Genomic DNA, 22,139 nt, shown 5'->3' on the forward strand with positions numbered 1-22,139 from the left:
CCCTCCCCTTTTTTTCCTTTCCCCCTCCCTCTCCAATTTTCCAATTTCCCCCTCTCCTTTTTTCCTCCCCCCAACCTCCCCTCCTTCCCTAGTTTTCCCCTCCCTCCCCTTTTTTTCCTTCCCCCCTCCCCAATTTTCCAATTTTCCCCTCTTTTCCTTCCCCCCTCCCTCCCCAATTTTCCCCTCCCTTCTTCTCCTTCCCCCTTCCAATTTCCCCCTCCCTTTCTCTTCCTCCCTTTCCCCCATTCCCTCCCCGACTGTTACAGGGGTCAGGATGAAGCCCCCAGCCCCACTGAGGTGTGGGATGGGGGGGTCCCCAGCCCCTCAGCCCCGCCCTCCTCTCCTGCTCTCCAACATGCACATTTTTTAACAGGAAAAATTAAAAAAAAACCTAAAAAACCCAAAAAAAAACCCCACCCCACCTGGAAATGACCTAGCTTTTATAGTAGAAATAAAGAAATAAACGCATGTGGGGGGGGGGGGGGGACACCCCATCCTTTTATTGGGGGGAAATGTTTTAATAATTTTTGCTGGATTACTTTACAACTAAACAAAACAGATATTGTTATAAATAAAATTTTTAAAAAGTGAAGTGCAGGCTGATGGTTGGAGAGGGGGGGTAAGAGGGTGGGGGGGGCAGTTTTGGGAATGGGGAATGGGGATGGGAAGGGGGAATGGGGAAGGGGAATGGGAATGGGATGGGAAGGGGAATGGGGAATGGGAATGGGAATGGGAATGGGAATGGGAATGGGGAATGGGGAATGGGGATGGGAATGGGAATGGGAATGGGAATGGGGAATGGGGAATGGGATGGGAAGGGGAAAGGGGAATGGGGAATGGGAATGGGAATGGGGATGGGAAGGGGGAATGGGGAATGGGGAATGGGAATGGGGAATGGGAATGGGAATGGGGAATGGGAATGGGGAATGGGAATGGGAATGGGGAATGGAATGGGGAATGGGGAAGGGGAAGGGGAATGGGGAAGGGGAAGGGGGAATGGGGAATGGGAATGGGAATGGGAATGGGGAATGGGAATGGGAATGGGGAAGGGGGAAGGGGGAATGGGGAATGGGAAGGGGGAATGGGAATGGGGAATGGGGATGGGAAGGGGGAATGGGGAATGGGGAATGGGGAATGGGAAGGGGGAATGGGAATGGGAATCGGAATGGGGAAAGGGGAATGGGAATGGGGAATGGGGAAAGGGGAATGGGAATGGGAACGGGGAAAGGGGAATGAGGAATGGGAAGGGGGAATGGGAATGGGGAATGGGGAAGGGGAATGGGGAATGGGAATGGGGAATGGGGAATGGGGAATGGGAATGGGAATGGGAAGGGGGAATGGGGAAGGGGGAATGGGGAAAGGGGAATGGGAATGGGGAAAGGGGAATGGGGATGGGAAGGGGGAATGGGGAATGGGGAATGGGAATGGGAAGGGGAATGGGGAAGGGGAATGGGGATGGGAAGGGGGAATGGGGAATGGGAATGGGAATGGGGAAAGGGGAATGGGGAATGGGAATGGGGAAAGAGGAAAGGAGAGAGGGGAACGGGGAACCGGCGCGGGCGGCGCGCGCAGTCCCGGGAGCTGCCACCAGGTGGCGACACCGCCATCGAGAACGGATTGGGGGGCAGGGCGCGCGCGTCCCCGTGTCCCCCCGTGTGACCCCCCCCGTGTCCCCCCCTCCGTGTCCCTCCAGTGTGTCCCCCCTGTGTCACGCCCCTGTGTCCCCTTCCGTGTCTCTCCCTCCGTGTCCCCCTCCATGTGTCCTCTACCGTGTCCCCCCCGTGTCACCCCCTCCGTGTCCCACCTGTACGCCCCCATGGATCCCCCCCATAAGTCCACCCTGAGCATCCTCCATGTCCCCCATTGTCCCCCACATCCCCTGAGCATCCCCCCCATGTCCCCCCATGTCCCCATTTTCCCCTCCCCTGTGCCCCCCACTCCGCATCCCCCCGTGCCTGGGGGTGTCCCTCTCACCCTCTCACCCTCCCACATCCACAGGGGCGACCAGAACAGCACCAGGTGGGTGGGGGCCTCACTTAGGACGCCCCCCCCCTTATCCCCAGGGACCGGTGGGCTCCCGTCTGTGCCTCGTGCCCACCCGGGGGGGCTCGTCCTGCCGGGCTGGGGGGCTCAGGGCACCGAGCCTTGGTGCCATCTCCAGCATCCTCAACAGGTGCCAGGCGGCTGTGAGGGACCCCCAGGGCCATGGCACGTCCTGGTGCCCCCCGGGGGTCTCCCCTCGCCCCCTCCCCATCATCACCAACCCCCGGCCCCCCGCAGCCGCTGCCTTTGAGCCCCCCCAGCCCCGCGCCGGGTGCCGGCGGCCTCAGATCTATTTCAATCCCGGCTCTTTGTTCACTTATCGGTCCTTAAATCTCCTCCCGAGGTTTTTCCTCCCTTTCCCCTCTCCCCCACCCCCCCCCCCGCACCCCCCCTTCACCAAATCCTTTTTATCTTTTCCTTTCAATATTTTCTATTTTTCACCCTCTTCCCCCATTCATCCCCCCCCGCCTGCTTCTGCCCCTCCCGTGGGATGTTAAAGTGGGGAGGGGGCTCTGGAAGAGCCCCCCAGACCCCGGGGTGCGTGAGACCATCGGGGGGCACCGGGACCCCCACTCGGGGAGTTTTTCTGGTGGTTTTTGGGGGTCCCGAGGGGTTTGGGTGCCCCCGGAGCCCCCCCAGGCTTTGGTCACCCCAACCCACGGAGGGGGCAGCGCTGAGGGGGTGGGAGGGGATGGGGAGAGGGTGCGGAGACCCCTGAAATGCGGGAATTGGGGGCTCTGGGAGGAACTGGGGGCTCTGGGGAAATTGTGGGCTCAGGGAGAATTGGGGGCTCAGGGAGGATCGGGGGGCTCAGGGAGAATTGGGGGCTCAGGGAGGAATTGGGGGCCCAGAGAGGATCGGGGGCTCTGGGGTCTCACACCCAGCGGGGCAGCAGCAGCAGGGACGGATGGACGGATGGGGGATTGGAGGTGTTCTCCCTCAAGTGGGGGTCGCTCCTCTGACCCCCACGTGCCCAGGACCCCCAGGAGGGTGGTCCGGGGCTGGTTGGGACCCCCGTGATGGCAGCAGCAGCTCCGGACCCCCCGCTCCTCGCGGCTCCGCGCTCTCCTCTCCTCTCCGGTTCCTTCTCCCTCATTCCTCGCCCTCTCCTTTCCATTTTCCCCGTTTTTCCTTTCCTCATTCCCTCTCCGCACGTCCACGCGGTTCTGCAGCGCCCTCCCCGCGTGTCCCCCACCACCCCCGAGCGCCCCCAGACCCCCCGAATGTCCCCAAACCCCCCGAATGTCCCCAAACCCCTCGAATGTCCCCAGCCCCGCCGATCCCCGCGATCATCACAGCGATAACGGCAATTAACGATCAATTAATGGCGTGGGGAGGGGGCTGGGGTGGGGGGTGAGCGGCCAAAATCCCTCGGGGGGGTGGGAGTGAGGACCCCTGGGACCCCTCGGAGCCGGGGGAGGAGCACACACGTGTCCGTGTGCACACGCGTGTCCATGTGCACACACGTGTCCGTGCAGGTGACGCGGGTGGGGGGCGCAGGATAAGGGGACCCCCCGGGGTGTGGCAGGGTCTGGGGGCGTCCCCAGGGTGCCCCCGTCCCTTCCTGAGGAAGTTTTGGGGGTCAAGCAGGAGGGGCAGCAGCGCCGGTGCCTCCAGTGGGGTCTCCGGGAAATGGGGCGGGGGTCGCAGCACCGGGAGGGTCCTGGGGGGAGGAACGGCAGGACGGGGATGGGGGGGACACCCCGGGGTGCTGGAGGATCGGGGGTCCGGAGGATGCGGGGGAGAGGGGCAGGAGCGGGGCGTCCTGGGGGGCTCCAGGAAAGGGGGGGCGGGATCGGGGGCACCCCGAGGTGATGAAGAACGGGGAGGGGGACTGGGGGTACCCCGAGATGATGGAGAACAGTGGGGGGCACAGGTGAGGGTACCCCGAGAAAAGAGGGGGCAGGATCGGGAGCACCCCGAGGTGATGGAGAAGGGGGGGGCAGGACCAGGGGTACCCCGGGATGCTGAAGGAGGCGGGGGGGGAGCACCAGGGGCACCCCGAGGTGATGGAGAAAAGGGGAGGGGGGGGCCCACAACTGGGGGTACCCCGAGAAAAGAGGGGGCGGGATCGGGGGCACCCCGAGGTGATGGAGAAGAGCTGGGGGGGCGCACCAGGAGCACCCCGAGATGCGGGTTGGGGTTGGGGGGTCGTGGGGGGCACCCCGAGCTCTGCCCTCGCCCCTCTCCCCGCTCCGCTGCTCACGGGGCCGGTGCGGGGTCCCGGAGCCGCCCCCCACCCCCGGCGGTCGGGATTGGCGGCGCCGCCGAGGCACCGCCCGGCCCCGCAAGTCTCCAACTTTCTTCCCGCCGCCCCTCATCATCATCATCATCATCATCACCATCATCCTCCTCAGCGGGGCCGCCGGTTCTCCCGGAGCCCCGCGATGCTCCGCCGCCGCCTGCCCCTGCTCGGGCCCGGGCTGCTGCTGCTGCAGGTACCGGGGGGGGGTCCGGGACCACCGGGGGGGTGCGCGGTTACCGGCCCGGGGGGCGATTACCGCGGGAAATTGGGGGGGGGGTCGTGCATTATTGGGGGGTGCAGGATAAATCTGGGGGGTCCTGGCGAGGGGGGGTCGTGCAGATTTTTGGGGGGGGGTCGTGTATTGGGGGTTGTGCAGTCACGGGAAGAACGGAGGTTGGGGGGTCAAGCGTAGTTATGGGGGGTCGTGCAGTTATCGGGGGGTGTAGAAGAAATCCGGGGGTCCTGAAGGAAGGGGGGGTCGTGGAGATTTTTAGGGGGTGTCGTGTATTGGGGGGGCTGTGGCAGCCACGGGAAGAGCGGAGGTTTGGGGGGTCATGCCCGATTTGGGGGGGGTCGTGCAGTTATCGGGGGGTCCTGACCGGGGGTCGCGCAGATTTAGGGGTCCGGTTTCGGGGGGTGTCGTGCATTGGGGGGAGGCTGTGCAGTCACAGGAAGAGCGGAGGTTTGGGGGGGCCATGCCCGATTTCGGGGGGGTCCTGCAGTTATGGGAGGTGCAGGATAAATTCGGGGGGTCCTGGTGAGGAGGGGGGGGGGTCGTGCAGATTTAGGGGTCCGGTTTTGGGGGGTTCGTGCATTGGGGGGCTGTGGCAGTCACGGCAAGAACGGAGTTTTGGGGGGGGGTCAAACCCGACTCGGGGGGGTCCAGCAGGTACTGAGGGGGGGTGAATGTGAGAGTTTTATGGGGGGTCCCGCCCCCCCCCAGCCCAGCCCAAGCTGGAGGGACACGGGGCTGACCGGGGGGGGTCCCGTGGCTGGTGAAGCCCCCACAGTTTTGCTCCCCCCCCACCCCCCATTGCAGAGGCGCCGTCTGGCAGGTGCGGGGGGGGCAGCGACACCGAACCTGGGGGCGGCCACGGAACGGGAGGGGGGGGGCTCGGACCTGCTGCCCCCTGCCCGAGGGGGGCTCGGGGGGGACCCCCTGTCCCGCACCCCACAACTGCAGCACACCTGGGAACGGGGGGGGCAGCAGGCGGACCCCCCCACCGTGTTGGGGAGTGAGGAGTGAGGTGGGGGGGGACCCCACGGAGGATTTGGGGGGGGTCCCCAGCTGTTCTCTGGTGTGAACCCCAAAATCACCTGCGGAGGTGACGCCTCATCCCTGTCCCGACTCCTGCATGGATTTGGGGCGGGGGGCGGGGGGGGCTTCTCCCACCTCACCCAGAGCCCCCCAGGCATGGGGAGAACTCACGGGGGTCTGGACAGGCCTATGGGGGGTGGGGGAGGGTGGGGGTCCCCCCATTTTGCTGAGGAGCGGCTGCAGCTGCAGAGACCCCCCCAGCAATGTCCCCCAGTCCCCAGGCGTGTCCCCCTCCTGGAGCCCCTCGGGGGGTCCGTGGTGGTCAGGAGGGGTGGATGGAGGCCCCAGCCGGAGTGGGGGGGGTCGCGCTCATCATCGAGCAGATCTGATTTCCTGACACTCCATTTTTACTTTCTGTGTTTCATGAATAAAATCAAACGAGTCAATTCCCTCTCGGGAATTGGATGCACATCAGGGACCCCCCCCCTTCCCTTTCCCTCCTCCTCCTCCTCCTCTCTCTGCACCACGCGACCCCCCCAAGGCAAAGGCTCCCGTAACTTGTCTGTCTGTCTGTCTGTCTGTCCCTGGCACGGAGGGGGGGGTGGGACGTGAGCCCGAGTGTGGGGGCGGCTCGGCGTGACCCCCGCTCCCTGCTTTCCCCGTGTCCATCCATTGCGGAGCATCTGGCGCTGCTGGAGCTGCTTCAAGACAAATGGGTTTGTTTTGATCGAATCCGGAGCAGGGCGCTGCCCTGGCCCCCCCGCCCCACCCACACAGGCAGCGGTGATGGGGGGGCTCCGAGCTGGGGAGGGGGGCACGGATGTGGTTTGGGGCATGGGGTGGGCGTGAGGGGGGCGGGAAGCTCCAGGGAGATGCTCTGGTCCATTTGGGGTGGGGGTCCAGGACCCCTCTGATCCATTTGGGGTGGGGGTCCAGGACCCCCCCCTCGCTGCCAGGGATCCGGGGGGGGTCGGGGTCTGCCCAGCCCGGTGCCCACCGGGTGCCAGGGAGGGGCCCTGGAGCCATTGCTGCCCCTCGGCTCTTCGGGACTGTTGGGGAGAAACTTTCTGGGGTTCTCTTGGGGGTCAGGGGGGAGCTGGATGGGTGGGGGGACCCCAGTTGTGGGGGTCAGGAAGGAGCTGGATGGATGTGAGACCCCCGAGATGTGACACCCCCAGGATGTGAGGAACCCCAAAGTGTGGGGACTCCCAGGGTTTGAGGACCCTCGAGCTGTGAGACCCCTGAGCTGTGAGACCCCCAGGGTGTGGGGACCCCCAGGATCTGGAGACCCCCAGAGTGTGGGATCCCCAAGTTGTGGGACCCCGAGGTGTGGGACCCCCAGGATATGAGACCCCCAGGGTGTGGGATCCCCAAGTTGTGGGACCACCGAGGTGTGAGGACCTCCAAAGTGTGGGACCCCCAGCGTGTGAGACCCCCGAGTTGCGGGGACCCCCGGGATGTCCCCCCCGTGCCCTGGCTTTGCTGGCAGTGCCACCAGGGTGACGTTGGCATTTTGTGCTCAGCCGGATGGACAAACCCCCCCAGCCCAGCCTGTCCCCACTCTGGGGGTCCCCTGGCCCCCCAGACCCCACTCTGATTGCCCACCCCTCACCCCCTTCCCCCTCCCCAGCGTTATTTCCATGCATTCCGTTATTTCCTAGTCATGAAAAATTAAATTTTTGGGGTCGCTCCGCGTGGGGCCGAGGGGTTCAGCCCCCCAGGCACCCCCAGGACCCTCGGCTGGAGGAATCTGAGCATCCCTCGGCGCTCCTGCCAGGCCGGTGCCACCCTGGGTGCCCCTGGCACGGGGTGACCCCACCCAGGCCTGGGCAAAACCCAGCGCAGGAGGGATTGGGCAAGACTGGGCAGGATTGGGCAAAACCAGCGGGATGGAGCCACGGTGGGATGGCTGAGTGCCACGGCAGCATGTCTGTCTGTCTGTCTGTCTGTCTGTCTGTCTGTCCTTCCTCACCCTGCTCCACCCCAGGATGTGCCCGGCCACACCCGCCGTGCCTCAGTTTCCCTCCCTCCTGGCACGGCCAGGTGAGGCAGCGGCTGGCTCTGAACACCTGAGCGCTGCTGGCAGCTTTTCCTTCCCAAATTAACCCTTTGCGGGCAAATCCTGCTGTCTGTGAAGCACCTGAGTGTTTCTGGCAGCTTTTCCTTCCCAAATTAACCCTTTGCAGGCAAATCCTGCCTCGCTCTGCCCTGTGGGGTGGCCCGCGATGCCAAACTCACCCACTTTGTCCCTCGGTGTCACCCCGGAGGTGCCTCGGGCGTTTCTGACAGATGGTTTTGCTCTCAGCAGCTGCTGCCAGCCCTTTCCACACAAGGACACCCCAATTCCGCCTCCCCAGCTCCCGTTTTTGGGGAGAATTCACCCCAAATTCGGCCTCGGAGGTGTGCAGCACGTTTGGGGGCAGAGGAGGGAGGATTTGGGGTTTGTGTGGGGTCGGGGGACTCGGGAGGTGCCGAGCACCGGGTGCGGGCTGAGCCCCCGGTGCCCTCGGGGCTGGGATGGGCTCGGTGAATTCCCCGGTACCGGGATGGCTCCCGTAGGTGGCGGTACGGTTTTTAGTTCGTACCGGGATGTCGTGCATTCGTACGGGATCTCGTGCATCTCCGTACGGGATGGCGGTACGGGGGTGTTCCTACGGATGCTCTATGCCGGTACGGGAAGGTGTTCTGATCCTGCATTGCCCGTACCGGGATGGGCTCGTGATTCCCGGTACCGGGATGGGCTCCGTGCATTGCCCGGTACCGGGATGGGCTCGGTGAATTCCCCGGTACCGGGATGGGCCCCTGCATTCCCCGTACGGGATGTCCGTCTACCCGGTGTGGTACCGATGTCGGTGATTACCGGGATGGGCCCTAGCCGTACCGGGATGCTGGTGATCCCGGTACCGGGATGGGCCCGTGCCTACGGCCGGATGGCCTGCACTGCCCGGTACCGGGATGGGCCCCGTGCATTGCCCGGTACCGGGATGGGCTCGTGCATTGCCTGGTACCGGGATGGGCTCGGTGCACTGCCCGGTACCGGGATGGGCTCGGTGCATTGCCCGGTACCGGGATGGGCTCGGTGCACTGCCCGGTACCGGGATGGGCCCCGTGCATTGCCCGGTACCGGGATGGGCTCCGTGCATTGCCTGGTACCGGGATGGGCCCCGTACACCCCCCGGTACCGGGATGGGCCCCGTACACCCCCCGGTGCCGTTCCTGCGGCTCCCCGAGCCGGGGCCGCCGTTGCGGCGGGTGCTGTGTGTGCTCAGCATGGCTGAGCTAATCTATCGCCAAACAAACACACAGTGTTATTCCGAAAGAAGGTTTCCAAGCGACTCATTTCCCTTTTTTTAATAACTCTTCCCTCTGGTGCCCTTTGCACCCCAAGCTGGGAGATTCAATAAGGCTGGAGCCTGGAGCGTGGCTGGCGCAGCCTCAGCGAGGGGGGGGAGGCAGCGGCTGGGGAAGGGGGGGCACCCCTGGGTGCCCCCCAGCCAGACCCACCCACCCCTGCTCTCCCCGGGGCCGCTCTGGTCCGCTTTTATTGCTTTCTCCTATTTTTAATTGCCATTTTCCCTCTGGGGACTGGCAGAGGTGGCCGGGATGGGGAGGGAGGGGGACAGCGCAGCTGAGCCCCCACCGCTAATCACACCCTTGCCAATTAACGCTCCCGCATTAATGACTTTGCCCGCCCTTTCTGCATCCTCTCAAGGAGCCCCCACAGCCCCAAACGTGGGGGTGACACCGAGCTGAGACCCCCCCAGCCCCCAGCCTGGCCCAGCTCCAGCCGCGCCGCGGTGCCTGGCTCGGCTTTGGAGGGAAATGGCCCAGGAAAGATGAAGCTTCCTCTGCCGCCGCTTGGATTGCTGCTGAAGGAATAATCACAGCCCCGTGCCCCCCTCCCTCCCCTCCCTCCCCTCCGCGCTTTTTCTTTTTTCCCTGTTGCAAAAGGAAAGTCATTGTGGAGGAACAGAGCAGGGACGCGAATCGATCCCAAATCAGTTCCAAATCAATCCCGAATCAATCCCAAATCAACCCCGAATCAATCCCAAATCAATCCCGAATCAATCCCGAATCAATCCCAAATCAATCCCAAGTCAATCCCAAATCAATCCGAAATCAATCCCAAATCAGTCTCGAATCAATCCCAAATCAATTCCAAATCAATCCCAAACCAATTCCCAGCTCCCCCGTGCGACCCAGGGTTGATGTCACACCGGGGGTGACCCTCTCATTGTCCCCTTTGTCCCCTCGGGGCAGAGGAGCTGCAGCAAAACCTCACCTGGCACCTGCGAGAGGCCCGGGAGACCAGGCTGGGTGAAAACGGGGCCAAATTCAATCCTGGGTGGTGCCAGGAGGGTGCCAGTGGGGCACAGGGGGCACAGGGACACTCTGTGCCCTGCTCCTGGTGGCAGCCAGCACCTGCTTGGGGTCACACTCCTTGTGACGCCCCCAGTGTTTCTGGGGAGTCTCTTGGAGGGTTTTAATCAAAATCTGCTCTGGGGTGAAAAATGGGGCTGAAAATCCAAGCCTGGGGGATTCAGGGACATTCTGTGCCCTGCTCCTGGTGGCAGCCAGCACCTGGTCACTCCTTGTGACCTCCCCAGCGCTCCTCTTGCAGGGTTTTAATCAAAACCCACAGTGGGGACTTTGCTGGTGCCCCCCAGTTCCTGGTGGGGACAGATCCCAGCTGGCACCGGGGATGCCAGGAGGCTCTGCAGGTGCCACCCAGGGGACAAGCTGGCATTTCCCCCCTCTCTGGTGACCTTCTCAGTGGCCCTGCCTCATCCAGGGAGGTTGTGTGTGTTGGGGGGCTAGGATTGGGATTTATGATCCCTCCTGATAGGATCTTATAAAATTTCCTGGGCACGCTGGAAATTACATTTCCATAGCTCGGGAGCAGCGATCTCGGCGAGCGCCAATACCTGCCACTTTTATGGCTACATTTATTGCAATAATAAAGTGGAACGGTGAAGGAAGGCCTGGGGGGTGCCTGGGGGGGGACCAGGAGGTGGGGGATGAGCTGCTGAGGGTTTGGGGTGCCCCCGATTTTGGGGGCATTGGGGTGAAGCTGCTGCCTCTGTGCTGAAAAGCTGGGAGAGAGGTAGAGGGAAACTGGGGGAAACTGAGGCAGGAGCATCCTGGGGGGGAGATGTGGGAGCGATGTGGGACCTGGCTGTGCTCCCTTGTCCCCACACACCATCCCCGTGAGCTGCCCCTGTCCCCCCGACTTTGGGGTGAAGCTGCTGCCCCATCTGCTGAAGAGCTGCAAGAGAGGTAGGGGAACCTGTTCTGCTGGGGGAAACTGAGGCAGGAGCATCCTTGGGGGGTTTCCCTGGCGCTGGAGATGTGGGAGTGACGTGGAACCCATCCCTGCTGGCTTGGGGTGCTCCCTTGTCCCCACTCAGCGTCCCCATGAGCTGCCTGTGTCCCCGATTTTGGGGGGATTCAGATGAAGCTGCTGCCTCTGTGCTGTCACCATGGAAGAGGGGTAGAGAAATCTTGTTCTTCTGGGGGGAAACTGAGGCAGGAGCATCCTGGGGGGCATCCCTGGTGCTGGAGGTGTGGCAGCGATGTGGAACCCATCCCTGCCGGCTGTTTGTCCCCACACCATCCCCGTGAGCTGCCCCTGTCCCCCCGACTTTGGGGTGAAGCTGCTGCCGCATCTGCTGAAGAGCTGCAAGAGAGGTAGAGGAACCGGTTCTGCCGGGGGGAAACTGAGGCAGGAGCATCCTTGGGGGCATCCCTGCTGCTGGAGATGTGGGACCTGGCTGTGCACCCTTGTCCCCACACACCATCCCCATGAGCTGCCCCTGTCCCCACGTCCTCCTCAGGGTGGTGACCGTGAGGAGCCCCCACCCCAGTGACCCCCACAAGGAGCTGGTGCCCCCCAAATCCAGCCAAGGCTGTTCCAGGCCTGCTGCTCAGCTCAGGGAGCTGCTGGGTGACAGCCACCCAACGTCCCTGTCCCCTGCCACCCCCGTGTCCCCTCTCTGCCGGCTGCTGCCCACCTCCTCTCCCCCTCCCTCTCCGTTTATCTCCTGTTTTCCCATTCATTCCCTTTTCTCCTCCAGCCCAATGACTCACACAAGCCCCGAATCCTTTGCCTGCCACCGTCTCCTCCCTTCTATTATATTTTTTTCCTTTGCTCTTAACAGCACTTTTCCTTTTTCACCCGGGGGGGTGAAACTCGGGTTGTACATTTATTTTTTTTTTTCCCAGCTCCTACCTCACCGTGAAACCCTTAAAAGTAATAAATAAATAAAACAACGGCTGAGGAAAAGAAAAAGAAAAAGGCAGGAAACGAGTGACAGGGAAAAGGAACCAAAACGAAAGAAAGAAGGAGGAGGGAGAGAAAAAAAAAAAGTCCTACTCGGGCTATGAAATATTTATTAGCCAGCGCGTGCCGAGCCCGTTAATAAAGCTGCAACATTTGCATATTTTTTTTTTCTGTCAGCGAGGAGCGAGGTGAATGTTTGGGGGGTGAGGGCACAGCTGATCCAAAGCTGATCCCCCCTGGCCCCCTGAGGGTCCTGGCTCTGCTCGAGGTGACACCTTGGGCACGTCGGTGTCACCGGGAGGGGGACCCCAGCGCAGGGCTGGAAGGACCCCGTGGTGGGATTGGGGGTTTGGTTGGGTTTGGTTGGGTTTGGTTCGGTTTGGATGGATTTGGTTGGATTTGGTGATTTTGGTGAATTTGGTAGATTTGGTGGGTTTTGTTGGATTTGGTGGATTTGGTTGGATTTGGGTGGATTGGTTGGTTTTGGTGAATTTGGTGATTTTGGTGAATTTGGTGCATTTGGTGGGTTTAGTTGGATCTGGTGGGTTTGGTTCTGTTGGTTGGGTTTGGTTGGATTTGGTGGGTTTAGGTGGATTTGGTGGATTGGTTGGTTTTGTGAATTTGGTGATTTTGGTGAATTTGGTGGATTTGGTTGGGTTTGGTTGGGTTTGGTTTGGTTTGGTAGGTTTAGTTGGGTTTGGTGGATTTGGTTGGATTTGGTGAACTTGGCTGGATTTGGTGGGTTTGGTTGGGTTGGGTTTGGTTGGGTTTGGTTGGGTTGGGTTTGTTTGGATTTGGTGGATTTGGTGGGTTTGGTGAATTTGGGTGAATTTGGTGGATTTGGCTTTGGTGAGCTCATCCAGACTCTCCTCTGGCTGAGGAGGTGCTGGTGCCAGATTCCCCTGTCCTGGTGTTTGGGGTGCCCATCCCAATGTTGGGGTGCTCTTCCAAGTGCTGGGGTGCCCTTCTCAGGGCTAAGGGTGCACATCCCAATGTTGGGGTGCCCATCCTGGTATTTGGGGTGCCCATCTTGGTGTTGGGGATGCCTTGGCCAATGATGGGGGTGCCCATCCCAAATTTGGGGTACCCCTTCTCTGGGCTGGGATGCCCATCCCAGTGCTAGGGGTGCCCTTCCCAGTACTGGGGTACCCCTTCTCAGTGCTGGGGGTGCCCATATGTAGTTTCCATACTCTCAAAATCAATCATATTTTTAAGTCTTTCCAGTTTCATCTCCCCCATCATCCTCACCTGTCTGTCTGTCTGTCTGTCTGTCCTGGCTCACCTAAACTTGCTTTCATTTCAATCTCTCTATAATTTCCATATTCTCAAAATTCTTTTTTTTCCAGACTTACATTTATAAGTCTTCCCAGACTTATATTTATAAATATATTTTATATATTTCTATTAATATAAATTATTTTCTCCAGACTTATAAGTCTTTCCAGTTTCATCTCCCCCATCATCCTCACCTGTCTGTTTGTGCGTCTGTCCATCCTGGCTCACCCAAACTTGCTCTCATTTCAATCTCGCTTATAGTTTCCATGTTCTCAAAATCTTTTTTTTCCAGACTTATATTTATAAATATATATATATTTAATATAATTATATTAATATAAATTATTTTTCCAGACTTATATTTATAAATATATTTTATATATTTCTATTGATATAAATTATTTTTTCCAGACTTATATTTATAAGTCTTTCCTGTTTCATCTCCGCCAACATCCACACCTGTCTGTCTGTGTGTCTGTCTGTGTGTCTGTCTGTGTGTCTGTCTGTCTGTGACCCCCGTGGTTGCTGTCATTTCAATCTCGTTTAGAATTTCCATAATCTCACAAATCTTGTGCCTGACAATCCTATTTACAAGCCTTTCCCGTTTCATCTCCCTCATCATCCTCACCCTGCCGGCCACGCCTGGGCTCGCCGGGCGCGTCCCGCAGCCCCGCGGAGCCGCAGCAGCGCCGGGAGATGAATGGGAGCTGTCAGAGGCACCTTGTTTGCTGCTAACCTTTGGAAATGCCACGGCGCCCCGGGCCGAGGCTGCCGGGGGGAGCGGCCCCGCCGGGATTGTCGCTCTGCACCTCCAATTAATCTCCCGGTGCTAACGAAGGCGGCGGGTGACAGGGGAGGGGGTGAGCCCGAGGCCGCGGGGAGAGAGGGAGACCCACGAGGAGGGGAGAGGGGGAGGATGCCAGGGGGTGGGGACAGGGGGGGACAGGGATGGGGACAGGGTGGTGGTAATAATGGGGACAGGGTGGGAAATGGGATGGGAAAGGGGATGGGGACAGGATGGGGATGGGGACAGGGATGGGGACAGAGTGGGAAATGGGATGGGGACAGGATGGGGACAGGGATGGGGACAGGGTGGTGGTAATAATGGGGACAGGGTGGGAAAAAGGGATGGAAAGGGGATGGGGACAGGATGGGGGGGACAGGGATGGGGACAGAGTGGGAAATGGGATGGGGACAGGATGGGGACAGGGATGGGGACAGGGTGGTGGTAATAATGGGGACAGGGTGGGAAAAGGGATGGGAAAGGGGATGGGGACAGGATGGGGACAGGGTGGTGGTAATAATGGGGACAGGGATGGGGACAGAGTGGGAAATGGGATGGGGACAGGATGGGGACAGGGATGGGGACAGGGTGGTGGTAATAATGGGGACAGGGTGGGAAAAGGGATGGGAAAGGGGATGGGGACAGGATGGGGACAGGATAGGGACAGGGATGGGGACAGGATGGCAGGAGGGATGGAGACAGGGATGAGGACAGGATGGGAAAGGGGATGGGGACAGGGATAGGGACAGGGTGGCAGTAGGGATGGAGATAGGGTGGTGGCAATAATGGGGACAGGCTGGTGGTATTAATGGGGACAGGGTGGTGTTAATAGCGGGGACAGGGCGGTGGTAGGGACAGGAACAGACTGGTGGTAATAATGGGGACAGAGCGGCGGTAATAATGGGGACAAGGTAGTGATAATAACGGGGACAGGGTGGTGATAATAATGGGGACAGGGTGGTGGTAGAGACAGAAACAGGCCGATGGTGGGCATGGAGACAGACTGGCCATGGGGACAGGCACGGGCTGGCTGTAGCAATGGAAACAGGTTGGCAGCAGAGATGGGGACAAGCCTGGCACAGGGACAGGTGATGGTGGCGATGAGGCCTTTGCTGGGGCTGTCCTGGTGCTCTGCTCCCCCCAGTGCTGCTCTGCCATCGCTCCCAGCCGCTCTCTCGGGGTGCTGGAGCTCATCCCAACCCATCCAAGCCCCCTGTGCCCCCCTTTGCTGCTCCCCTCCCCTGCACCAAGGTGACCGAGGCTCTCGGGGGAGCAGCTGACAGCGCCTGGCCCCGGCAGCAAATGGGATGTGAGTGGCCATCACCGCCGGGCCTGACAAACCAAATTGATGCCGAAGGCACCGAGAGCCTTCCCCGGTCCCTCTGCAGCTGCCTCCGGCCCTCCCCGCATCCCCTGCTGGCTCCGGGGGTGCCACACGGCGCCTGCGGACACACGGAGGGCTGGAGAGCAGCTAAAGCACGGGATGGTGCTGTGGGATGAGGATGAGAATGAGGATGAGGATGAGGGGGGGTGAGGATGAGGAAGGGAGCAGCAGCGGGGATGTGTAGATGCAGCGATGCATGTGACAGTGAAAAACAACAGCTCAGGTAACCTGTGCGGCAGCAGAGCCGCTCACTGGCCAACGCTGAGAACAGAGTGGGAGGGGGCCGGCACTGAGACCCCCCCGAGGCGTGTCCAGGAGGTTCTGGGGCACTGGGGACAGGGTGGGGACAGGGTGATGGTAATAATGGGGACAGGATGGGAAAGGGGATGTGTCCAGGGGGTTCAGGGGCACTGAGACCCCCCCGAGGCGTGTCCAGGAGGTTCAGGGGCACGTCCGCACCCCGACAGGAGGCACCGAGCAGGAACACGAACATGAATATTTAACGCGAGGTGTTCCGCACCTGCCCTGAATGCCGACAGGGGGGTGACCTTGGCTCCCCCCTAAAGCTCCCCGTCCCTGCTCAGCGCCGCGCGCTCCGAGCCCCCCCAGCCCAGCAGGGCTCGGCGGGGGCTGCGGGGGTCCCCCCGCGCTGTCGGGGCCGCGATCGATCGCTCCCGGCTGCAGCGCTGCTCTGCAATTCCCTTTCATCCCCCGGCAGCTCCTGCGGAGGGCTTGGGGGTATTGGGGGGATGCCAAGCTGGCCCCGAGCCCGCAGGGGATGGGGCACCTCTGTTCCCGCAGGGATGGGGGCGGTTTTGCGCGGTCTGTGCCCCCACCCAGCCCCTGGCGCTGTCCCGCAGCCCCCAGGAGCACAGCGAGTGTCTGTCTGTCTGTCTGTCCTGCTGTGCTGCCACTGCCTGCCCATCCCTGTCCCATCCCTATCCCTTCCCTGTCCGATCCCTGCCATCCCTGTCCCTTCCCTGTCCCATCCCTGTCCCTCCCTGTCCCATCCCTGTCCCATCCCTGTCCCATCCCTGTCCCATCCCTGCCCATCCCTGCCTCCCTCCCATCCCCCTCCCTGACCCTCCCCATCCCTATCCCTTCCCTGTCCGATCCCTGCCATCCCTGTCCCATCCCTGTCCCATCCCGGCCCATCCCTGCCATCCCTGTCCCTCCCTGTCCCATCCCTGTCCCTCCCTGTCCCATCCCTGTCCCTCCCTGTCCCTTCCCTGCCACCTCCAGCCATTCCCATCACAGCCTCTTCCAATCCAACCCCATCACACTCCCCTCACCCCGCACAGGAGGGATCGGAAAAGGGAAACTGAGGCACGGGAGGAAGGGCAGAGGCACCTGCGGCACCGCCTTGGCTCCCAGCCCTGGCTGAGATGGAAATTCAGAGCTCAGAAACCTCCAGAAATCCTTCTCGGCAGGATGAGCCGCTGTGCCCGATCCCCCTGGGCTGGGAACCGCCAGATTTGGGGGATTTGGGACCCTGTCCCAGCGGGGCGGGAGGGGTCCCAGGCCTGATGGCTGCAGAGCTGCGGCGCAGACCCCACCCCTGTCGGCCCGGGGGGTGCCCCTCTCCCGCTCCCCTCCTTATCTCCCCCATCCCGGTCCTGCCCCTCCCTCTCCGGCTGGCGAGGGCGCCCGGCTTTGAAGCCGCGTTGAAAAATAGATAAGGGGAGAAAGAAAGCGGCGGCGAGAGGGGAGAGAGCCGGGGGGAGCGGGGTGCGGGGATGGAGCTGAGCTGCGGCTCTGCACCACCCGTGAGGGGCTGAGAGACCCCAAAAGGGCTGAGAGACCCCAAAGGGCTGAGAGACCCCAAATGGGCTGAGAGATCCCAAATGGGCTGAGAGACCCCAAATGGGCTGAGAGACCCCAAATAGGCTGAAAGACTCTAAATGGGCTGAGAGACCCCAAATGGGCTGAGAGATCCCACAAGGGCTGAGAGACCCCAAAAGGCTGAGAGATCCTAAATGGGCTGAGAGACCCCAAAGAGGCTGAAAGACCCCAAAAGGGCTGAGAGACCCAAAAAGGCTGAGAGACCCCAAAGGGCTGAGAGATCCCAAATGGGCTGAGAGACCCCAAAAGGGCTGAGAGACCCCAAAAGGCTGAGAGACCCCAAAAGGGCTGAGAGACCCCAAAAGGGCTGAGAGACCCCAAAAGGGCTGAGAGACCCCAAAGGGCTGAGAGATCCTAAATGGGCTGAGAGACCCCAAAGGGCTGAGAGACCCCAAAAGGCTGAGAGATCCTAAATGGGCTGAGAGACCCCAAAGAGGCTGAAAGACCCCAAACGGCTGAGAGATCCTAAATGGGCTGAGAGACCCCAAATGGGCTGAGAGATCCCAAAAGGGCTGAGAGACCCAAAAAGGCTGAGAGACCCCAAAGGGCTGAGAGATCCTAAATGGGCTGAGAGACCCCAAAAGGGCTGAGAGACCCCAAAAGGCTGAGAGACCCCAAAAGGGCTGAGAGACCCCAAATGGGCTGAGAGATCCCAAAAGGGCTGAGAGACCCCAAAAGGCTGAGAGATCCTAAATGGGCTGAGAGACCCCAAATGGGCTGAGAGATCCCAAAAGGGCTGAGAGACCCCAAAAGGCTGAGAGAGATCGGCTGAGAGCCCCAAAGGGCTGAGAGACCCCAAAAGGGCTGAGAGATCCCAAATGGGCTGAGAGACCCCAAAAGGGCTGAGAGACCCCAAAAGGCTGAGAGACCCCAAAAGGGCTGAGAGACCCCAAAAGGGCTGAGAGATCCTAAATGGGCTGAGAGACCCCAAAGGGCTGAGAGACCCCAAAAGGCTGAGAGACCCCAAATGGGCTGAGAGACCCCAAAAGGGCTGAGAGATCCCAAATGGGCTGAGAGACCCCAAAAGGGCTGAGAGACCCCAAAAGGCTGAGAGATCCTAAATGGGCTGAGAGATCCCAAATGGGCTGAGAGACCCCAAAAGGGCCGAGAGACCCCAAAAGGGCTGAGAGACCCCAAAAGGCTGAGAGATCCCAAATGGGCTGAGAGATCCCAAATGGGCTGAGAGACCCCAAATCCCCTTCCCACGCATGTGGCGGGGCTGCATGTCCCGCTCAGGGTTCCTATCTCTGCTGCAGCACAGTCAGAGCAGATTTAGGAGCCCAGCCTGGCACAGCCAGAGCAGATTTAGGAGCTTAGTGCAGCACAGTCAGAGCAGATTTAGGAGCCCAGCCTGGCACAGTCAGAGCAGATTTAGGAGCCCAGCCTGGCACAGTCAGAGCAGGTTTAGGGGATCAGCCTGGCACAGCCAGAGCAGATTTAGGAGCCCAGCCTGGAACAGCCAGAGCAGATTTAGGAGCTCAGCCGGGGGGGCTCCCAGGGATGGATCAGATGGAGCCTCTGGCTCTGCAGAGGGTGTGCGGGTCCCTGGCCGGGCAGGAAATGTCTCTAAATTCACTCTTAATTCTTCTCCAAGGAAAAATCCACGAACCCTCGTGAAGGGAATTGAGGGCAATTGAAAGGAGGAGCAGCTCCTTTAAAAAATCAAATAATCTCTGTTTTAGAGCCATCCTGCTCTTCCTTTAAAAAATAAAAATCTTTATTTTAGAGCTGTCCTGCTCCTCCTTTAAAAAAAAATCAAATCATTTATTTTATAAATTAATATTTTAGTTTATAAAATTAATCTTTTTATTCTAGTCTTTGTATCACATTTCTTTGGATTCTTTTTTTTTAAATTAATATTAAAATGAAGATTTGATTTTATAAAATACAAACATTCCGCTTAGAGCCATCCCGCGGGCTGAGCGATGCCAGCATCGCCCCCAGCAATGTCAGGAGCCGTTCCCTGAGCCTGCCTCGATTTCCCACGTCCCCCCCCCAGCCCCCCCGCCCCCCCAGCCCCTCCAGCCCCTCCAGCTGGCGCCTCCGCTCATCTCCCCCTGCGGAGCTCCAGGTGACCCCGAGCAGCTCCGGGTGACGGTGATTGACGAGCCCGGGGCTGCCGCAGCAGCTGGCAGGGCAGCAGGGCACGGCGGGCACCCCGCGAGGATGAGGAGGGGGGCGCGGGGGTGAGGGACAGGGCTGGGGTGCCAGGTTGGGGTTGGCAGCTGGATCTGCTCGCTGGTGGCAGCGCCAGGCGCTGGTGAGGTCCCAGCCCAGCTGGTGCAGGAGGGAGGATGAGGAGGGAGGAGGAAGGAGGATAAGGAGGGTGAAAGCAGAGGGATGAGGAGGGTTCAGGTGGGAGGATGAGGAAGGTGGAGGAAGGAGGATGAGGAGGATGCAGGAAAGACGATGAGGAGGGTGCAGGCAGAGGGATGAGCAGGATGCATGCAGGAGGATGAGGAGAGAGGAGTAGGGAGAGGATGAGGAGGGTGCAGGTAGAGGGATGAGGAGGGAGGAGGAAGGAGGATAAGGAGGGTGAAAGCAGAGGGATGAGGAGGGTTCAGGTGGGAGGATGAGGAGGGAGGAGTAGGTAGAGGATGAGGAGGGTTCAGGTGAGAGGATGAGGAAGGTGGAGGAAGGAGGATGAGGAGGATGCAGGAAAGACGATGAGGAGGGTGCAGGAAGGAGGATGAGCAGGATGCATGCAGGAGGATGAGGAGGGTCAGGTGCAGGCAGAGTGATGAGGAGGGTTTAGGCGGGAGGATGAGGAGGGCACAGCAGAATGATGAGGAAGGGGCTGCAGGTAGGAGAATGAGGAGGATGCAGGCAGGAGGATGAGGAGGGTTCAGGTGGGAGGATGAGCAGGGTGCAGCAAAATGACAAGGAAGGGGCTGTAGGAAGGAGGATGGGCAGGGTGCATGCAGGAGGATGAGGAGGGTCAGGTGCAGCCAGAGTGACGAGGAAGGCCACAGGCACAGCTCACCCCCTCCCCCTCCCCCAGACGGTTTGCGCCGGCGGCCACATCCCCAAAACCTTGGGCTACCTGGAGATGGGCACCTCGGGCCTCCTCAAGGACGTCCCCTACGGCGCCCTGAACCCCCCGGCACTCAACCCCGGGCACCTGATCCCGGCAGAGCCCCCCAGGGTGGGCACGGGGGTCCCAGCGGGCACCTCCCACAGCCCCTGGCACTGGCAGAAGAACCAAACATCCCTGGAGCCCCCGAGCCCCCGCGGCCACCGCAAGCCCACCCTCAAATCCAGCCGCGCCAAGAAGATTTTCGGCTGGGGCGACTTCTACTTCAACATCAAAACGCTCAAATTCAGCCTCCTGGTGACGGGCAAGATCGTCGACCACATCAACGGCACCTTCAGCGTCTACTTCAGGCACAACTCCTCCAGCCTGGGCAACGTCTCCGTCAGCATCGTGCCGCCCTCCAAGGCCGTGGGCTTCGAGGTGGTGGTGCCAGCCCTGCCAGGGCCACCTCCCCGTGCCCAGCAGAGCACCCTGCCCGAGGGGCGCCCGGCCAAGGCGCTCAACTGCCACGTGGAGTACGAGAAGACCAACAGGGCCAGGAAGAACAAGCCGTGCCTCTACGACCCCTCCAAGGTTTGTTTCACCGAGCACACGCAGAGCCACGCGGCCTGGCTCTGCTCCAAGCCCTTCAAGGTCATCTGCATCTTCATCTCCTTCCTCAGCATCGACTACAAGCTGGTGCAGAAGGTCTGTCCCGACTACAACTTCCAGCAAGAAAATCCATATTTTGGCTGATGGCAGCGGGACAGGGGGGGTTTGGTGGCATTTGGGGGGCCCTGTCACCCCCAGGTCAGCCTCCTCTTCATCACTCTGACCTTCAAGGTCTTCTGCATCTTCATCTCCTTCCTCAGCATCGATTACAAGCTGGTGCAGAAGGTCTGTCCTGACTACAACTTCCAGCAGGAGAATCCCCATTTTCAGCAGGAAAATCCTTATTTTGGCTGATGGCAGCAGGACAGGGGGGCTTTGGTGGCATTTGGGGGGCCCTGTCACCCCCACAGGAGCCTCCTCTTCATCACTCTGTGCTGGCTTGTGGGACAGTTGGTGCTGGGGGTCCTGGACCCCACCCAATGCTGCTCCATCACTGGGGTTCAGTTGGGGTTGGGGGGTTGCGGGTTCCATCCCAAAATGACATCCCAGCCCTGCAGCACAACGGGGTACGGGCAGTTCTGGGGCTCCCCTCCACCTCTGAGACCCCGTAATTGGGGTACGGGCACTTCTGGGGGTCCCCTCCATTCCCTGAGACCCCATAATTGGGGTACGGGCAGTTCTGGGGGTCCCCTCTACCCCTGAGACCCCATAATTGGAGCACCCCTGTTCTGGGGGGTCCCTCATTGAGACCCCAGCCCTGCAGCCCCCCATTCTGGGGTACACCTTTTTTTGGGGTCCCTTCCATCCCCTGAGACCCCATAATTGGGGTACACCTGTTCCTGGGGGTCCCCCACTGAGACCCCATCAGTGCAGCCCTCCATTATGGGGTTTTGGGGGTCACCTCCACCTGTTTTTGGGGTCCCATCCAATCCCTGAGACCCCATCACTGGGGTACACCTGTCCCTGGGGGTCTCCCATTGAGCACCCATCATTGGGGTACCCCTGTTTTTGGGGGGGGGGGGGTGTCTCAGCCCCCTCCCCCACTGACACCCCATCATTGCAGCACTGGGAATCCTGGACCCCCAAAACCCCTTGAGACCCCTCCCCAGCCCCCCAAAACTCCACCCCTGCCTCCCCTCCCCATTGGGTTCAACTGGTGCTGGGGGTCCCGGCCCCCCCCCCCACCCATCGAGACCCCCCCAATGCAGCCGGGGGGTGCAGGCAGGACCCCCCCCCATGCTGGGGGGACACAGGGGGGCGATGCCACCTCTGGGGGGGCACAGAGGGTGCTGGGGGGGGGGCGGTCTCAGCCCTCCTGCCCCCTCCTCTCGGGGAGGGAGGGGTTTCTTCTTCTGCATCTTTTTTGGGGTTTTTGTGGGGTTTTTTTGGTTTTTGGTTTTGGT

General features: G+C 60.8%; 1 protein-coding gene across 1 annotated transcript; it reads left to right on the forward strand.

Annotated features, from left to right (window-relative positions):
• Nucleotides 1-4,361: 4,361 nt before the first annotated feature.
• On the forward strand, nucleotides 4,362-21,998 carry NXPH4 (neurexophilin 4). Its single transcript, XM_030967066.1, has 2 exons — nucleotides 4,362-4,481; nucleotides 20,113-21,998. Exons 1-2 carry the CDS (start codon nucleotides 4,431-4,433, stop codon nucleotides 20,878-20,880), a joined length of 819 nt encoding a protein of 272 aa, XP_030822926.1. The 5' UTR covers nucleotides 4,362-4,430; the 3' UTR covers nucleotides 20,881-21,998.
• Nucleotides 21,999-22,139: the final 141 nt, after the last annotated feature.

The sequence above is a fragment of the Camarhynchus parvulus genome, chromosome 29 (assembly GCF_901933205.1).
Source record: "Camarhynchus parvulus chromosome 29, STF_HiC, whole genome shotgun sequence".
Taxonomy (NCBI): domain Eukaryota; kingdom Metazoa; phylum Chordata; class Aves; order Passeriformes; family Thraupidae; genus Camarhynchus; species Camarhynchus parvulus.

What these genes read in the sequence shown, in the direction of transcription:
- NXPH4 (XM_030967066.1), top strand. Translation starts at nt 4,431, where the DNA reads ATGCTCCGCCGCCGCCTGCCCCTGCTCGGGCCCGGGCTGCTGCTGCTG. An exon ending in CCGGGCTGCTGCTGCTGCAG is followed by an intron (nt 4,482 to 20,112) that starts GTACCGGGGGGG and finishes CCCCTCCCCCAG; the next exon opens with ACGGTTTGCGCCGGCGGCCA.